At 37.7% G+C, this 16,354-nt stretch overlaps 1 protein-coding gene across 13 annotated transcripts in view; it reads left to right on the top strand.

Annotated features, from left to right (window-relative positions):
- Positions 1 to 16,354, top strand: part of LOC127065873 (calcium/calmodulin-dependent protein kinase type II alpha chain) — a 64,908-nt gene that overhangs the window by 29,557 nt on the left and 18,997 nt on the right. For 8 of the 13 annotated variants that reach the window (XM_050998840.1, XM_050998838.1, XM_050998844.1 and 5 more), the window contains exons 3-11: positions 2,228 to 2,287; positions 6,695 to 6,749; positions 7,080 to 7,218; positions 7,553 to 7,655; positions 7,813 to 7,991; positions 8,084 to 8,206; positions 8,298 to 8,381; positions 8,667 to 8,727; positions 15,667 to 15,756. In XM_050998840.1, the coding sequence (XP_050854797.1) occupies positions 2,228 to 2,287; positions 6,695 to 6,749; positions 7,080 to 7,218; positions 7,553 to 7,655; positions 7,813 to 7,991; positions 8,084 to 8,206; positions 8,298 to 8,381; positions 8,667 to 8,727; positions 15,667 to 15,756 (894 nt within the window). The remainder of the gene's footprint in view (positions 1 to 2,227; positions 2,288 to 6,694; positions 6,750 to 7,079; positions 7,219 to 7,552; positions 7,656 to 7,812; positions 7,992 to 8,083; positions 8,207 to 8,297; positions 8,382 to 8,666; positions 8,728 to 15,666; positions 15,757 to 16,354) is intronic. The other 5 variants (XM_050998839.1, XM_050998845.1, XM_050998850.1 and 2 more) reach the window with 1 other exon arrangement.

The raw sequence follows: 16,354 nt of genomic DNA, 5'->3' as shown, positions 1-16,354 counted from the left end.
GGAAGAGTAGGTTGGTGGGGTGTTTAGAGATAGCACGGAGAGCCTCTTTTCTCTTTCTCTTCGTTACCTCTCAGCGGGCGTCGAGGATGACTCTTTACACGTTTGCACCGGGAGAGTTCGGGCCACGGCCTTGCTCCAGTGACCTCTTGACCTAGTCGCTGGAGCCGCCATTCAACCGCAATATGGAGAGTATGCATTTCAGGAACGAATGAAAGCTAAAAATGAAGAACAACGGTAGATATATACTTGTATGCGAGTGTACAGACTCGATTCGAGTCTAGCGGATATTTGTCGACTTAAGCGTAAGAGAGAGAGAGAGAGAGAGAGAGAGACTCTTCCTATTCAAACATTTTTCTTCGATTTATCTGTGACGTCATCGCCGACATTATTAAATTGGCCGATTAAGGAAAGGAATCTTCCTGGTCGTCTTCTTCCTGAATTCCTCGATATCCTTGACGATAAAAGGAGAAAAGCTTCTCAAGAGCTAGCTCCCTTCAGAAAGCCGGTAAACCGCAATAATCGTTACCATGCCGACTCCGTGCATCACGAGGAGTCCCTGCGAACGCTGTTGCAGCTAAAAAGGAAGAAAAAAAGTAAATAAAAAAGAAAAAGAAAAAAAAATAAGAAAAAAATCCTTTGATATGCGCGCTTTCCACTCCTTTGCTCTTCTATTTTTTCAACCATTACGTTCCACTCGACCCCATCGAGTGTCGATGTTTTAGTATTATCGTTATTATTATTATTTTTATTATTATTATCATTATCATTATTATTATTGTTGTTGCTGCTGCTGCTGCTGCTGTTGTTGTTGTTGTTGTTATTATTATTATTATTATTATTATTATTATTATTATTATTATTATTATTATTATCAACATCGTCAATATCGATCGTTATTGACATTATTATTGTCCTTGCTCTCTCAACGCGGGAAGCTTTCCAACGAATTTATTATATAAAAGCGGGTAGACAGAGACAAGATGGAAATGAAGAAAATTTCCATTTGAACTTTTGAAAGCGCAAAACTAATTAGCTTTCGTGCGTACGAACGACAGGTGTTTGAAATTAGAAACGCTTCGTATTTTCGCGTCGCCTTTTTCTTCTTTGCTTTTTAACTTCCGTACTTCGTTTTATTTCTTTTCAACCCCCTGTCCTTCTCCCCACTCCAGCTTCAGAGTCGTTCAGTTTTAAAGAAGTCGTCCCGGTGCTTTTCGAGGCACGCCGCTCTTTTCGAGCGAATTTAAAGAAAAGGAAAAAGGAAAACATCGAAACGCACTCTTTCCGCATTGTGTTCCTATTTCTCTCTTATCGCGAGGCTCGTTATTTCGCCCTTTCGAAAACGACGGCAAACGCGAAGGCAAAGGGAATCCGATTCGTCGAGGAGGACTCGACGAATAAACGTAAGATCGTTTGGGAAAAACGATGTAATTTGCGTGTTCCTATCGTGCATTGATTTTTCCGATCATCGACAACGAAACGAAACTACGAGGATTCTCGGTGTTTAGTTGTTGTAAAAAAAAAAGGGACGTAAGAAAAATGAAAGAAAGAAATAAATAAAAAGAAGCAAATCGTCGCGGTACTTAACGGGTCTGCGAATGCAATTTTAGCCGACGTCCTGAGTGAATTAAGCCGGAGAAAATTCGTCTGGGGAAATCTCGATGGGGGGAAAATTCGATTTCAACTTTAATGACGTATCCAGGATCAGCTGTCGTAACAAGGAAACTTTCGTGCTCGAACATATTGGAAATCCAAGCCCCTGGATACCCGTAGTCCTAACTAACTTACAAACGATCGGCTACACGGATTTTCTATCGTCGCTATTAACGCCTACTTCCTCCCTCCTACCTTTTTGCCTTTCCTTTACTCCGATAAACTCGTTAAAAGCTTTTTAAATACGAAGCCGACTTCTCTTCGAGGGAGATGACGAATCATTAAGAATCGAGGATTAAAGTCTAAGATGTTTCTCGAGTCGGAAGGACCTAATCGAAAATTTTCAAGACGAATGGAACTTCCGGATTTGCCTCGAGATGAGATGACGAGATACCGGAGTAGTTTATCCGACGTGGCATAATAAGATTCCCTATTCCCTCCCTCCCACCTTCCTTTCCCGGTTGTCGCCTACGTTTCTCGAATAATTGCTTCGTGCTACGAATTCGTCCCTGCCGTCTCTTCTTTACCTTCTTTAGATTCGTACTCTCCAACTATATCTTTTTCCCTCTTGTTACAGATTTCCAGAAGCTCGAGCGCGAGGCACGGATATGTAGGAAATTGCAGCATCCAAATATCGGTGAGTCTTCAAAAAAATATATATATATTTTTTTTCGTTCGGAAAAAAAGAAAAGAAGGAAGAAGAAAGGAGAGAGATGTGTAATCTCGATTAGCTCTAGGAATAGACTAGTACTTACTTTCTAGATTACCCTTACCAGAAAAAACTTTCTAGTTTAGATCCATATAGTCGAGATGCAAAGTATATATAGTTTTCGAACTAAGTAGCCACGTTTCGCCTATAGGTTTGCGAGTTATTCGAGCGTTAGTTAGACCGTTCGTTCTTCCACCCAATCTAATACTAAACTAACTCTTTCGATTATCTATAGATCGCATACTTTGCAGTCTATCGCCTCGGGGGTACTAGTGATAGGTAAGACGATGTATGAAAAAAAAAAAAAAAGAATTCATTCGTGCCAGTCGTTTGAACCGTTCGAAGCTTCGTTATAAAACTCTTCCTTTATTCATAGAACGATTTTTCAAAGATTTTTATTTCGGAAGAAAGATATACGCGATTAATTAAAATTTTACACGACGGCAAACGAACGAACCTCTTTGCGTTCCCGATTAAATAACGTTCGAGCATCGAGCAATTATCAGAAGTTACGTTAACGTCTGGACTAATTAGCGAAGTACTAAGTCAGGGTTGATTATACCTATACGTATACCTGTACCTATACCTATACCTATCTATCTACCAATCAGTCCAGCCATCGAGTACCCGCTGATACATCGATGTAAAGGCGATACTAACTAATCGTGTATCTCGAACGGCGTGTAAACGGTCTTACCGTGTTACTCTAGTCTCTTTGTAGAAACCTTCTCGTTGAAATGGATGCCCAGCTCGATCATCGCGAACTACCCCAGCGAGTCGTTCTCGCTCGATTTACCTCACGCGCTTCGCGAAAGCATCGCGTTGCCCTAGAAGGCAATCGATTCCATTGTTCTCGCTTTCTAAAGGTATCGGACCCTTTCGTTCTTCTCGATGAAACAGTTACAGTTGTCGTGTTTCATGAAAAGCACCTAGAAAATTTTCATTGAAAATTGTTACTCTATCGACGAGGTATTCTCTTTCTTTCCCGTTTCCTTTTTTTTCTCCCTATAGAAACGTTTCGCGACGTTCATCGAATAATTTACAAAGACCAGAACTTCTCTTAATTCATTTTTCGCCATCCGTTTGGTCGCTCCAAAGAAAAAAAGAAAAAAGAGAAAAAGAAGGAGGGAGAAAAAAAAAGAAAAAGCGAACAGTTTAACGACATCAAAGCGGAAGCGGACGAGACTCCTTCGTGTTCGATAGCCGGCAAAAGGCTGACCTTGAACCAGCGTAGCTTTTCCACCGGCTGTATTGGCGGTCGTACGGGGTGATCTGGATACGGGCCAATCGATTTCGTCCCGAGCTAGATTTTTGGCTCGGCCCGTCGAATGGCGCAGGGAAGACAAGAGCAATTTTTTTAGAAAGATCCTGGCAGTTCGTAACAATTCCGCTTGGCACGTTTATTATAACAGAAAGAAAGAGAGAGAGAGAGAGAGAGAGAGAGAGAGAGAGAGAGAGAGATTCGAGTTTCGGGAAGATATAACCAACAGGTGTCCGGCCGTCTTTAGACGCTGACTTAAGAATCGTTCTTTCTTGTTTTTTGGCAAGAATTCATCAACGGTCGAATACAAAGACCTACAGGATGACTTTATTACTCCATTCTCGCGAAAAGAATCTTTGTCATTTCTTTCATTTTGTTATTGAATCTCGAACGGTTTAAGTCGACTTATTCTAACTGTCGCTTAACGTTCCTACGACTAATGCAGGATCATTTCGATCCAACGAGGACTATAATGTCAGATGGCTCAGATCACATTCTGTAACAATGACCTACTTATACATACACCTACTTTATGCGCGGAAATAAATGAAAAAGAAAAAATATATATATATAAAATTATGCACTTTAATAAACACAATTAATTCCTTTACGAAAAAGCCGTGTAAAATAGGAATTTTATTACGGGATCAAAAGGAGACCCTGGTAAAACCATTCGCCTTTCGGTGGATTTAATCGAGCATCGCGAAAGTTTGCGAGAAGACAAGGATTACGAAGGAATAAAGCGGTAGCGAGAAGACGTGTTAAAAAGTGAAGGTAGATCAATACTTGGTATCTATCCGTTCGATTAAATCCCTTACTTTGGTGCGATCTAACTCGTTCTATCGTTACCACGTTCTCGAACCAACCCTCTTATTCGACCCTTCGCTTCCTTATCTTCGTTATTATTTTCGTCCACTCGAAAAGATAGAAACCCAATCGATATCACGTTCCTTATCGGTATTTCCTAAGAATCCCCGTAGGGATTCGAAAGATCAAGGTGGACGATTAGCCTGATCAGGAAGAAAGAACGATTCCTTCGGGCTTCATCATTTTGCCTCGAGTTACTCTCCCCCTCTCTCTTCCTCCCTTCTTCTTTCTCTACCCAACCTTTTCTCTTCGATTACGTTACGTCCAAAAATTCGATCGATCCAAGACTTCCGACCTTTACATTATTTATAAACTACTATCGATTTCCCTCGCTATCGAAAGAATTTATTCATGATACGACTATACCTCCAACGATCTATGTATGCGAGAAAACGAACGATCCTTCTCCATCGCTTCCATTTTCCATTGTTGTTAATTTGAAATCTTCGAATTACTTCCTCTATCATAATTCAATACACCGTGTATCTGTGCGTGTGTGCAGTATACATATGATATGTATATGATACACGTGTGTGGAGATCAGGAATTTGTTTTCTTTCCGAGACAACACGTTCGACTCGAACTTTCGTTGATCGAGGCCAGTAGGCACGTCGCTCGTTTCCGAGTCAACAAGTGATAGCCATCGATCGTCTCTCTCTCTCTCTCTCTTTCTCTCCCACTTCCTCGTTTCTCCTGTTTTTCTTCCTGCCGTAAAGTTTTCATCGCACTCCATCACCATTCTCAACCTGTCACAGACGTTCGGAATAAACAGGAGAGCGATCTCGATGAAAACAAAGTCCTGTGTCTTGTCGTATAAAAATTTTAAATTGGTCATTGAAAAGCAGAGAATTGTTCTTCGAGAATTTTAGTTAATGTCGATTTTCATTCGACAAATCTGGAAAAGGAAATAAAATATTTTCGTGGATATCGTCGAGGGATCGATATATATATATATATACTAGTTGTAACACAAAGCTAATTCTCTCTCTCGTCTAACAATAAGTTCACCTAGCGTGTGGAATAAGAGCGGCTCTTTAATTTACGATGCCTTTAGCTAACGATTTTCTTGTCAAGGGGAGCTAAGGTCTCGGGAGATTATACCGAGACATTGTTACGGGGATACGAGCGAGCTGGTGCATCTAATTTGATTAAATTTATGAAAGATAAATCTCATAGAGAATGTATGGAGTTCATGAGCGGTGGAATCAACTCTTTGAAACGTCACGAAAACGAGTCGAAATATCGCTGCTAAACTTGATAATAATATATCTTCTTTGACCGTTCGTTTTGTTTTTCCTTGAGATCTCGAACGATAATAGAAAGATCTAAGTATAGTTAGCGTTTTCCATTTCGAGAATCGAAGGACAAAGTTCGACTAGCAGCATTCTATTTCTCCATTTTTCTCTCTTCCTCTCTCTCTCTTTCGAATATATTCCATTTCGTTCACGTTATGTCGAGGCTCGCGTCTCGATACGAAGGATATTAGAGAAACGAGGAATTGGAATTCTTTCTAACGTCGCTTCCAGAATCGACTCTTCGATTTCGGAATCGAAGATGAACCAACGCGTCGCGTATCAAAGATCATCCAGTTCGTAGATGCTCTTTTCATTTTTATGAAATGCTTCTTCGCCCCTTTTCTTTTTTCATTTTCATAGAACCCGTTCGATTTACTAACGTTCGTCGACGATGACGATGACTTTTTTTCATTGAAATGCAAGATGTCCTTCGTTCGTTCTATCTTTCGTCCATTCGTCCGCAGAAGAAATATCCACTTGACATCGATTAAATCGACTAACCAGAATGCAAGATGATCTTGAGGAAGTCTTGCCGCTTCTTCGGTTACCTTCGTTGACCCTAATGAAGATCTCACCCGAAGGAATATTCATAGTTAATAAATGATTCTCGCGCGTCCAAGCAAAATTTCAATGCTTTAGCTAACCGCGTAGATCATACTGATATACATACATACATACATACATACATACATAAATACATAGGTACGTACATACATACGTATGAGTCTCGAAGATCTCGCTCGCTCTCTCTTTCGGAGCTTCGCCATTTTGAATTTTCTTCTCTTGCATAAATTTCTCTCGAAAGCCACGCTACTTAATATTTCACCTTCTTGCCGATAAAAATAAACGTATAATTTGTACGAGCCCTTTCCATTCATTATTATTAATTCGATTACTATTTCTCTGTTTCAGTGAGACTACACGATAGCATACAAGAGGAAAACTATCACTATCTTGTCTTTGACTTGTAAGTGGAATCGCTTATCTTTTATTTTTTTTTTCTTTTTTATTTCTTTTTTATCTGTTTTTTTTTCTCCATTGAATATCGAATACTCAATGATCCCAGCAAGCCAAACGCTTGGGAAATTTTCTTATGGCCCGACGTTTCTTTTCTTTTATTTTTCTTTTTTCCTTTTCTTTTCTCTTCTTTACCATATACCGTCGACGTTCGACGTCCTTGACGTGGACGATCGTACGGAATATTTAAAAAAGGAAACAGCAAGAGCATCACCTTGTACGCGTCGTTGGTTCCCCTTTGAATCGGTCTTTCTAGAGACGTCTCGTAATTTCTTTTCAGAGTCACCGGCGGAGAGCTTTTCGAGGACATCGTTGCGAGAGAATTTTACAGCGAGGCGGATGCCTCCCATTGTATTCAACAAATCTTGGAAAGCGTCCACCACTGCCACCATAACGGAGTTGTGCACAGGGACTTGAAAGTACGTTATACGCTTGTGCATTCTATATAGAATGTACATTCTATATCTGTCTATGAAAATAGGAAACTACTAGTAGCAAAGGCAACTCCGATAACGTAGTCAAGATTTCGACGTAACAATATCGTAGTCAAACTTGGGACGTACGTACGCATTTAGGATTGTAACAAAGTCCGAAGTCAAACGCGCGTATGGACGTTGCGTTCTAATCCATTGGAATGGGTCTACGCGAAACTCCGTAAAAATATTCCATTCAGAAATAATTTTTCAAAATTTTTTACGACGACTGTCGCGTATTCATGAGAGATCTTCGACGATATTCTCCTTCTTTTTGCAGCCAGAAAATTTACTTCTTGCAAGTAAAGCAAAAGGTGCGGCTGTGAAATTAGCAGATTTTGGATTGGCGATCGAGGTGTCCGGTGAATCGCAAGCATGGTATGGTAAGTCGTCGGCTTGTCTCTTTTCAAAAAGGTTCTCTGTCCGTTCTTTCGCGGGGGTCAAGGGTTGGAGGGTTCATAGGTTGGTCTATAGAAATAAAAAAAAAAAGAATAAAAAATATCGATCCTGAGTATGAATCTATACGTCGGTCCTAAAAAGGTTTCGCTGGAACGCCCGGCTACCTCAGTCCGGAAGTCTTGAAGAAAGAACCTTACGGGAAACCCGTCGACATTTGGGCATGTGGCGTCATTCTTTACATTCTTCTTGTTGGTTACCCGCCATTTTGGGACGACGATCAACACCGACTGTACGCTCAAATAAAGGCAGGCTCCTACGATGTAAGAATCCTTTGGAAATATTTGAATCTATGGTATTCCGTAAAAATTTGGTTCAAGATCTAAGGATTGATCTCTTAATGTCACTTGTTCAGTATCCAAGCCCAGAATGGGATACCGTCACGCCAGAAGCAAAGAATCTTATCAATCAAATGTTAACGGTGAATCCAAGCAAAAGGATCACCGCGAACGAGGCATTGAAGCATCCATGGATCTGCGTGAGTTTTCTAATCCCTAATTATACGAATGACAACATTTTTTGTCATTTATCCTACGAATAACCTCAACATTTTCTTTATCGTTTTACAGCAACGTGAGCGTGTTGCATCGGTGGTGCATAGGCAAGAGACTGTGGATTGCTTGAAGAAATTCAATGCAAGACGCAAATTAAAGGTAAGCTTTTCCTCTTTCATCGAAGAAACGCGTTAACGACATAGTTTCCTACGTCGGATAAAGGATATTATCGATAATTCGATAACGTTTCCTCCGAGTATGATCGAATAATTCCTGGAATCGTTATCGCGCTCGGTATCCTCGTTGTAAAAGAAAGTGATAACATCTGTCGTAAAAATTCATTGGATGAATCCTTTCGATTCGAGTCCTTAGAATTTAGAGCCAGTTAACAATTCGAACGTCGTTACTACGATTAATCGCTTGCTTTGATCTCTTTCTTATTAGGGCGCTATTTTGACGACGATGTTGGCGACGCGGAACTTTTCCAGTAAGTATGATGCACAGGGTAAGTACCTCCGGCCCTCTTCAGCGCTTCATGGACCACGACGGACAGTACTTTTATAACCTCCTATTAAACTTTACATACCCTCTCCCACTTCTCTCTATCTCTCTCTCTCTCTCTCTCTCTCTCTCTCTCTCTCTATCTATCTCTCTATCTATCTCTCTCTCTCTCTCTCTCTCTCTCACTATATCTTTCTTCCAAATTCATACCCGTCTTGCATCCTTATCACTAGAAAATAATCTGCTCATCTGCCTCTTCGCTCACTTAGATCGGTGCTCCATAATGTGGCGTGTACGCGCCATTTTCTATTTTACCGATCGAACGATCTCTCTTCGATTAGAAATTAGATTCCTACCTTATCTACCACGACGAACGACGAATACACGATCACAAGTATATGGAGCACCCACTACTCTTACATCATTTCACCCCCGAACAAAATTCTTGCTCGTGCACACGAAAATCTGAGAAAGCCTATCTCCGTCGGAACGGTCGACCCATTCGAATTTTTTTTCAAGAATGAAAGAGGAGCGAGGTTGAAATATTCGTTCTCGACGAAGATATTGGCTGGTCTGACCAAATCGGAAAACAACCCCTTCATCATTTTCGTTAGAATAAAACTCATTTCCCTATCTCTCTCTCTTTCTCTCTCTCTCTCTCTGTCTCTCTCTCTCTCTCTTTCTCTTTCTCTGTCTCTCTTTCTTTCTCTCTCTCTTTTTCTATCTCTCTCCTTTTATTCGCTAACGAATCATCGTAATTTCATCCTCGCTCGCTCAGTGTAACACGTTTGAAACATCTTTCAGATGTTTCATCCACAAAGTGCTCGTATATCCTCATAGTCGATGCACTCCGCTCGCACACCTCATATATCCTGCAAGGAACATTAAACGTTACCCAGAAATAAAACAAACGAATTCCTTGCTTCTTAGTCGATTTGAAAACTTGATTATTGTCGTTATTATTACTCGTATTTTTTTTCTTCCTCTCCCTCTCTCTCTCTCTGTTTCTCTCTCTCTCTCTCTCTCTCTCTCTCTCTCTCTCTCTCTCTCTCTCTCTCTCTCTCTCTCTCTCTCTCTCTGTCTAAACTCCTTTCAACGAAACGTAATTCTGGGTAACGAAAATCATCGTCGCAGTGGACTCAAGCAGTTTTCTTCTCATCGACGTCACGTCATCGTTAACTCGACCCTAATCACCGAGTCATGCTTCGCCATTTTGAAAACGAAATTCCTTAAGGAAAATCATTTGTACAACGAAGAAAACTTTTTCACCCGTTCGTTTTACAATCGGATATATCTCGAATAATTAACGAATAATAGTTAGTGATTTTTCGATGATTCCTTTATTAATAACAATTATATCCGCATCGCTTTCGTCAAACATGACGTATTGACGTTCAACGTCAATGTCCATTTGCGTACACGCAGAGTATACAAATGCGAGGGTGCATCAAATTAAAATCCTCTTAAGCGATTGTCAAACAATCGTTACGGCCTAATTACAGGCGATTGGATAATAGACGACGCTGTTACCTATCGATTCGATTGGTTGTAAATTAACGAGCTCGATGTAATCGCCCTAAAAATATTTTTCTCAGTCAAGGTCTCTCAGGTATATTGTCTCTTTCTTTCTTTCTTTTTTTTTCCTTTTTTCCCCAGCGTTTCTTCCAATCATCGAGCGAACGAAAAATACGGCGTCATCGATCGCGGTCATTCAAATTTTTTAACAATAATTCTCTTAACGAACCATAACGATGGTCTACGTTATACAAACGTATTTCGTTTTATCGATAGACGAACTGGACGAATGGAGAATATCATAGAAAAAAAAAAAAAGAAAAAGAAAAAAGAGAAAAGAAATAGTTTCATAGGATCGAAACGTGAAATCTCTCAACTGTTTCGGTCCACTTGCGAGAATGCCTCCGAATGATTGTATTGCTATGTTGTATTGCAATTATTCGCGTTGCATATAAGTGTTTTATCCCTAATATTAAACAAGACTTCAAGATTTCAAACCTCTGATATGTACTTATATTTTTTTTTTCTTTCATCGTCATTCTTCTCCACATTTAGAATTTTGTTTTATAACATTCTTATTAGATCTTAAATATCGATCAATACATACATTGTTTCGTTTCATTCAAGAAAATTAGATTAAGAATCTAACGCGTATCAATTCGATATTCTTTTTTTAATCTTTTTAGTTATCACAAAATATCTTGTATTGTAATCGAACATTTCTCTTTCTCTATTATTTATCTTTATCATCTTATTTCATTCGTATCTCTCGACTATCGCCATAATTCTAAATGTGGAGTTAAATACTGATTTACCTGATCTATTATTTACGATATATAAATGTATATATTATATACAAAATTAATATATCATACGCATGTATGAACCATACACATACGTGTATACTATACCTGCATATATAATATATACGTCTATTCGATTATAGTATATGCGCACGCGTGCTCGTAAGCATCCTTTGATAGGTGCACGAGAAAGTGCATTCATGCATTTTTCTGTGTATATATATAATACATACACACACACACAAATATGCAGAATATATAGATACACGGATATACACTTCAGTGGCATAACCATCCTTCTACGAGCCCGTACGGAATTTTCTTAACTCGAGTAAAAAATCTAAAACTTTCAAGAAAAAAAAAATTGAGAATTTTTGAGGTTACGTCACTGACTAACACGCACATTTTTGTGTGTGACACATAAATAGCACTCAAGCGTCTACCTCGAATGTCTCTGCCCTGATCTCTCCCCTTTTACTCCCCCACTCTACCTACATATTTTTTTTCTTACGATTAGTCGAATAGCTGAGCATCTTGCACATTCTTAGAGGGATCAATGAACGTATATATATATACACGTCTGCGTACGTATAATCTTACGTTAATCATAATCCGTTAGTTTGCGTGTAACCTTTATCATTTTTTCGATTATTTAAAAAACACAAAGGCCCAACACGTTTACTAATTCATCCGATTAAAATCGCTCAAGTATTAACTTTGATTGTAACGCGAATAAGAATTTCTAATTAATCCAGGAGGGACATCGACAACGGATACATCGACGATATCGAAATTCGATAAAATATTCATCGCGAAATATTGATTTATTTAACTCATACCGTATTCCTGTTTTGAACGTCGCAAAATATCAGATGAGTTTAAATGCTCCTCGTCTCTAATAATAGAGACAAGATAATAAAGGAAGGCAAAATATCGCACGGCGTTCGTATTTCGTATAATGAGAAACGTGGACGTTTATTCGTCACTCGACAACTACGTATACACGTTCTTACTTACCTACGTTCGTTAACGATTTTCACGAAATACGTATCTTGATCAATATTTTATCGTGGATCTTCCGCGACAGATTCGATTACGGGAGATTCTTTAATAAAAAAAAAAATAATAATAATAATAAAAACAAAACGATCATCGATCGTTCGATAAAAGAATCACCTAATCTCATTCGTTATTCTTCTCTCTCGCTGTTTTATCCAACATGTCCCAAAGTCGATCGGATCCTCCTTTGCGTTCTCCCAAGATGTCACGTTGTATCAAAAAGATTCTTTTCGTCCAATTCTTACGTATAATCGTTCGAAACTTCTTTGATCGATCAACGTATCGGAAAGATGATAGATAATGACACGATAATAACTTTGAATCTTATTTAATAAACCTAACAAATAAATGAAAATATCAAAATCGTTTTGCATTAAGCAAACGCTATGAATCGTCGTACGGCAACGTTATACCAAACAAGTACGTATTTCTTAGATAGGTGGCAGCACAAAAAACTTTATCCGACGCGTTGTTTTTCGCGCGTATTAATATTACTCTCGTGACTTTTCGTCCGCTAGAAGGAACTATCGCATCGACTTGATTTATATTTCGCTTTAATCTCATAATCGAGGAAGAACATATTTTCTCAATATTAATTTCAACCGGTGGCTCTCCGTTTCTACCGTATTTTCATCTATGGATTTAACAGGTAGCCTTATCAAATTTTTTATCGCGAGTAGACAATTTCTTTCTCTTTTTCTTTTTTCTTTTTCTTTTTTTTTTTGTACTACGACGAGCATACGTACATCCAAATCTTCCATATACACACATACGTATGTACATAATTAACATTTTAGGTTAACTTTTCTTCGATCTAACGTATCTCGAACGTAGATCCAATTAATTTATCTTCGTTCCGTTACGAATGGAATTCAATTGAGAGATTAGAATTTCGTTAGAAAAATAACGATTTCAGTTGTAAGTAATTGTTGTACGAATTTCCTTCAGCCGTTACATCAGCGACTACTTTAAGAGAATGCTATTTACTAGATCTCTTGGAGTCTCCAAACTTCTCGGTTTTAAACTTTAGAGAGAACGTAACAAATGTCTCTCTTTCCCTCTCTCTTTCTCCCTCTCCCTCTCTCCTTCCTTCTCTCTCTCTCTCTCTCTCTCTACTTTTCTTCTTTTTTTTCTTGCTGTTTGAAAGCATGAAACAAGATGGTGAAACTCGACGATCAAACTTCGATCAAAAGAGAAAAATAAAATATGAATGATACAAATGTAGAGACTGATATCGTTTAATCTCAGTAATTATTTATCTTCTTAAACTGAAGAAGTTTCGAAAAATTGCCAACTGTCCCCCCCCTCTTTCTCTTTATCTTTCCATTTACCTATCCCCACTTTTCTTCGAATTTTTCTCAATAAAAGCAGATAATGAATACGTTTAAATTACGACAAAAAGATTAAGTTAGAAGAGATTAGAAATTAGTTCGATTCATCCGTGCGCATCAAATTGGGAGAACGCATAGGCTTCTGACCGTAAATCGTAAAAACAATGAAGAAAGACAAACAAATCCGTTCTGTGCCATTAATTTTTTTCATATATACTTCTGTTTGTCTTTTTCTCTCTTTCTTTCTTTCATTCTTTCATTTACTCACTCACTCACTCATTCACTCACTCATTCATTCACTCGTTCGTTCGTTCGTTCGTTCGTTCGTTCGTTCATTCATTCATTCTTTTTCTTCTTCTTCCGACAAAGGTACTCTAATTTTGATTTGACACGAAGCGGGTCGGAGGTGCTGTTTAATCACACGATCGAAAGTCTTGTGTAACTTTGTCGACGTGCTGTCTGTTTGACAAGATAGCAAGAGTGATATTAAATGAACAATTTCTATCACGTGACCGAGATACACTACGAAACCGATTTTCGACAAGCTGAATTATTTTTTTGTCTTTCTTTCTTTCTTTCCTTTTTTCTATTTCTTTTTATTTTATTTTATTTATTTTTTTTTTTTTTATTTCTTTTCCATTATTTTAATCTTCGCTTCGACAAATTAAATCCACTCGATCGAGTTTCTGCGATTTTATTCTATTATTTCTTTTCTCTCTCTCTTTCTCTCTCTCCCTCTCTCTCTTACATTGTTGTTTCGAATACTATTACGTATTACTATATACTTAATTAGAAAGAACTTTGGTGTTTACGTAATTTTCGTCATTTCGATCGAATCGAAAATCGAATCGATTCGCGACATCGCAGAACTCGAAACCAGTGGTACCTAATACATTAGTCTCTGAATTGCATTCGGCATGCTAACGTTTTCCAATCTAATTCGTTTTGCATTTACCTTCGACGATTTTACTTTATCTTTTTCTTTCTTCTCGTTTTCTTTCTTTTTTCTATCTTTGCTATTTTTCTTCTTTTTTTTTTCTTTTTTTTATTTTTCGTTTCATTTCCTTTTCGAATTACTCAGGCACGGTCGAAGATTAGCTTCTTTTTTTCATCTTTTTTTCTTCTTTTTTCTTTCTTTTTCTTTTTTATTTTCCTCTTATCGTAGCTCAGATCATTACGATGTTTTCGCATAACTTTTCCAAACCGAACTGAATATTCTATATAACTCGCACGTGGTTCGTACGGATTTAGTTTTATGTTCTCGTAATAGTTTGCGCACGTGCCTCTTGCATGATTATTATTTTCCAGTTACAATAATATATTCGCGAGCTTTTGAGTGAATTCCTTCTAATGGGAGCTATCCCAATTAGAGACAAATATTTATTCAAGTTCCAAATATATGACGTTGGAATCATGAAAAGCTATCTTGATAGCTTAGACAAAAGATACGATTGCATGGTAAACATACGTATATACGTATACATATATACATATATATATGTGTGTATGTATGATATGTATATATACGTAATATATATATATATATATATATACATATATATATACATATACAGACATATATAGATGATGGAGCATGTTTGTTTTTTTCACTTCCGTTTTTGTATAATCTATGTCTCTCTCTCTTTCTCTCTGTCTCTCTCTCTCTCTCTCTCTCTCTCTCACTCTTTTCTCCTATCTACTAGGTCATTTCCTTCCTCTTAACTTTCTGAACACCCTTCTCCATTTTTCAAACCTCTATTATAGCTGATACGATATTACATTGTCTTTGAAAATTAGAAATTTTGTTATCGCCTTTAACGAGAAAAAGTAAAACAAAAAATAAATAAATAAAAGAATTTACAATAGTTCCAGAAAAAATCTTCTTTTGAAATTTACGAAAAAATATTGTCTACGCTCGCAACATTTCAACATGTTACATTTTCTTTGAAGAAAGAAAAGAAATAATCTCATTTGTTTCGCGATAAAAAAGAAAAAAAGTAGAAAAGAATTTTTTTTCTAATATCTCGAATTTGTTCGCTCTTTTTGTTCAACTTTTTTCCCCTCTCTCTCTCCCACTCTCTCTCTCTCTCTCTCTCTCTCTCTCGCTCTCGCTCTCTCGCTCTTATACTATTTCTTTTTTTCGTTTGTTGTTTCTTAAAAATAATAAGAATTTGTCGAGAAAATCGTATTAAAAACGTCCAATGTCGATTTACTGAAACGCTCTGCGTACTCCAGGTCGAAGCATCATCACGAAGAAAGGCGATGGCTCTCAGGTGAAGGAATCCACCGACAGCAGCACAACGATCGAGGATGACGATGTCAAAGGTAAGAGACTCGTTTCCTTCTTGGTGCTCTCCGTCAAAGCTATCCCGATAAAAAATATCGAGTAAATTATTCAACGAATACGTCTGTATGGTGTACAATATGTATATCATCTTTTTTTTTTGCTTTTTTTTTACAATTATTTGATGAAAGAGTGCTTCAAGAGTGCACGAAAAGGAAAAACTCACAAAATATACATACATAATTATATATTTTTTATTCGTGATTTTTCGAAGAAAAACATATCATCGTTGAATATTATCTATTTCATACATACATATATATGTATGTGTGTGTGTGTGTACGCGTGCGCGTTCGCGCGTGTATGTGTGTGTATGTGCGTGTGTATAAATGCGACGAATGAAAAATAATCGCTCGATCAAACATCCATTTTTTTTTTTTTTTTACTTAATCACTTTGAAGAAGATATTCCACGAATTTAAAGAGAAACACAATCTTAAAGATCTTACGACACCAACTGGATTTATCTAATGTAGATAAAAAAAAAAAAGAAAAAGATAAAAAGAAAAGAAAAGGAACGTACTGCGACACGTGCACGCACTTTGATTCGTTATTGAAACAGATCATGATCTTTGATTAT

The sequence above is a fragment of the Vespula vulgaris genome, chromosome 8, assembly GCF_905475345.1.
Source record: "Vespula vulgaris chromosome 8, iyVesVulg1.1, whole genome shotgun sequence".
NCBI lineage: Eukaryota > Metazoa > Arthropoda > Insecta > Hymenoptera > Vespidae > Vespula > Vespula vulgaris.
The sequence above is the reverse complement of the archived record's forward strand: the minus strand, read 5'-3'. Positions and strand labels throughout refer to the sequence as shown.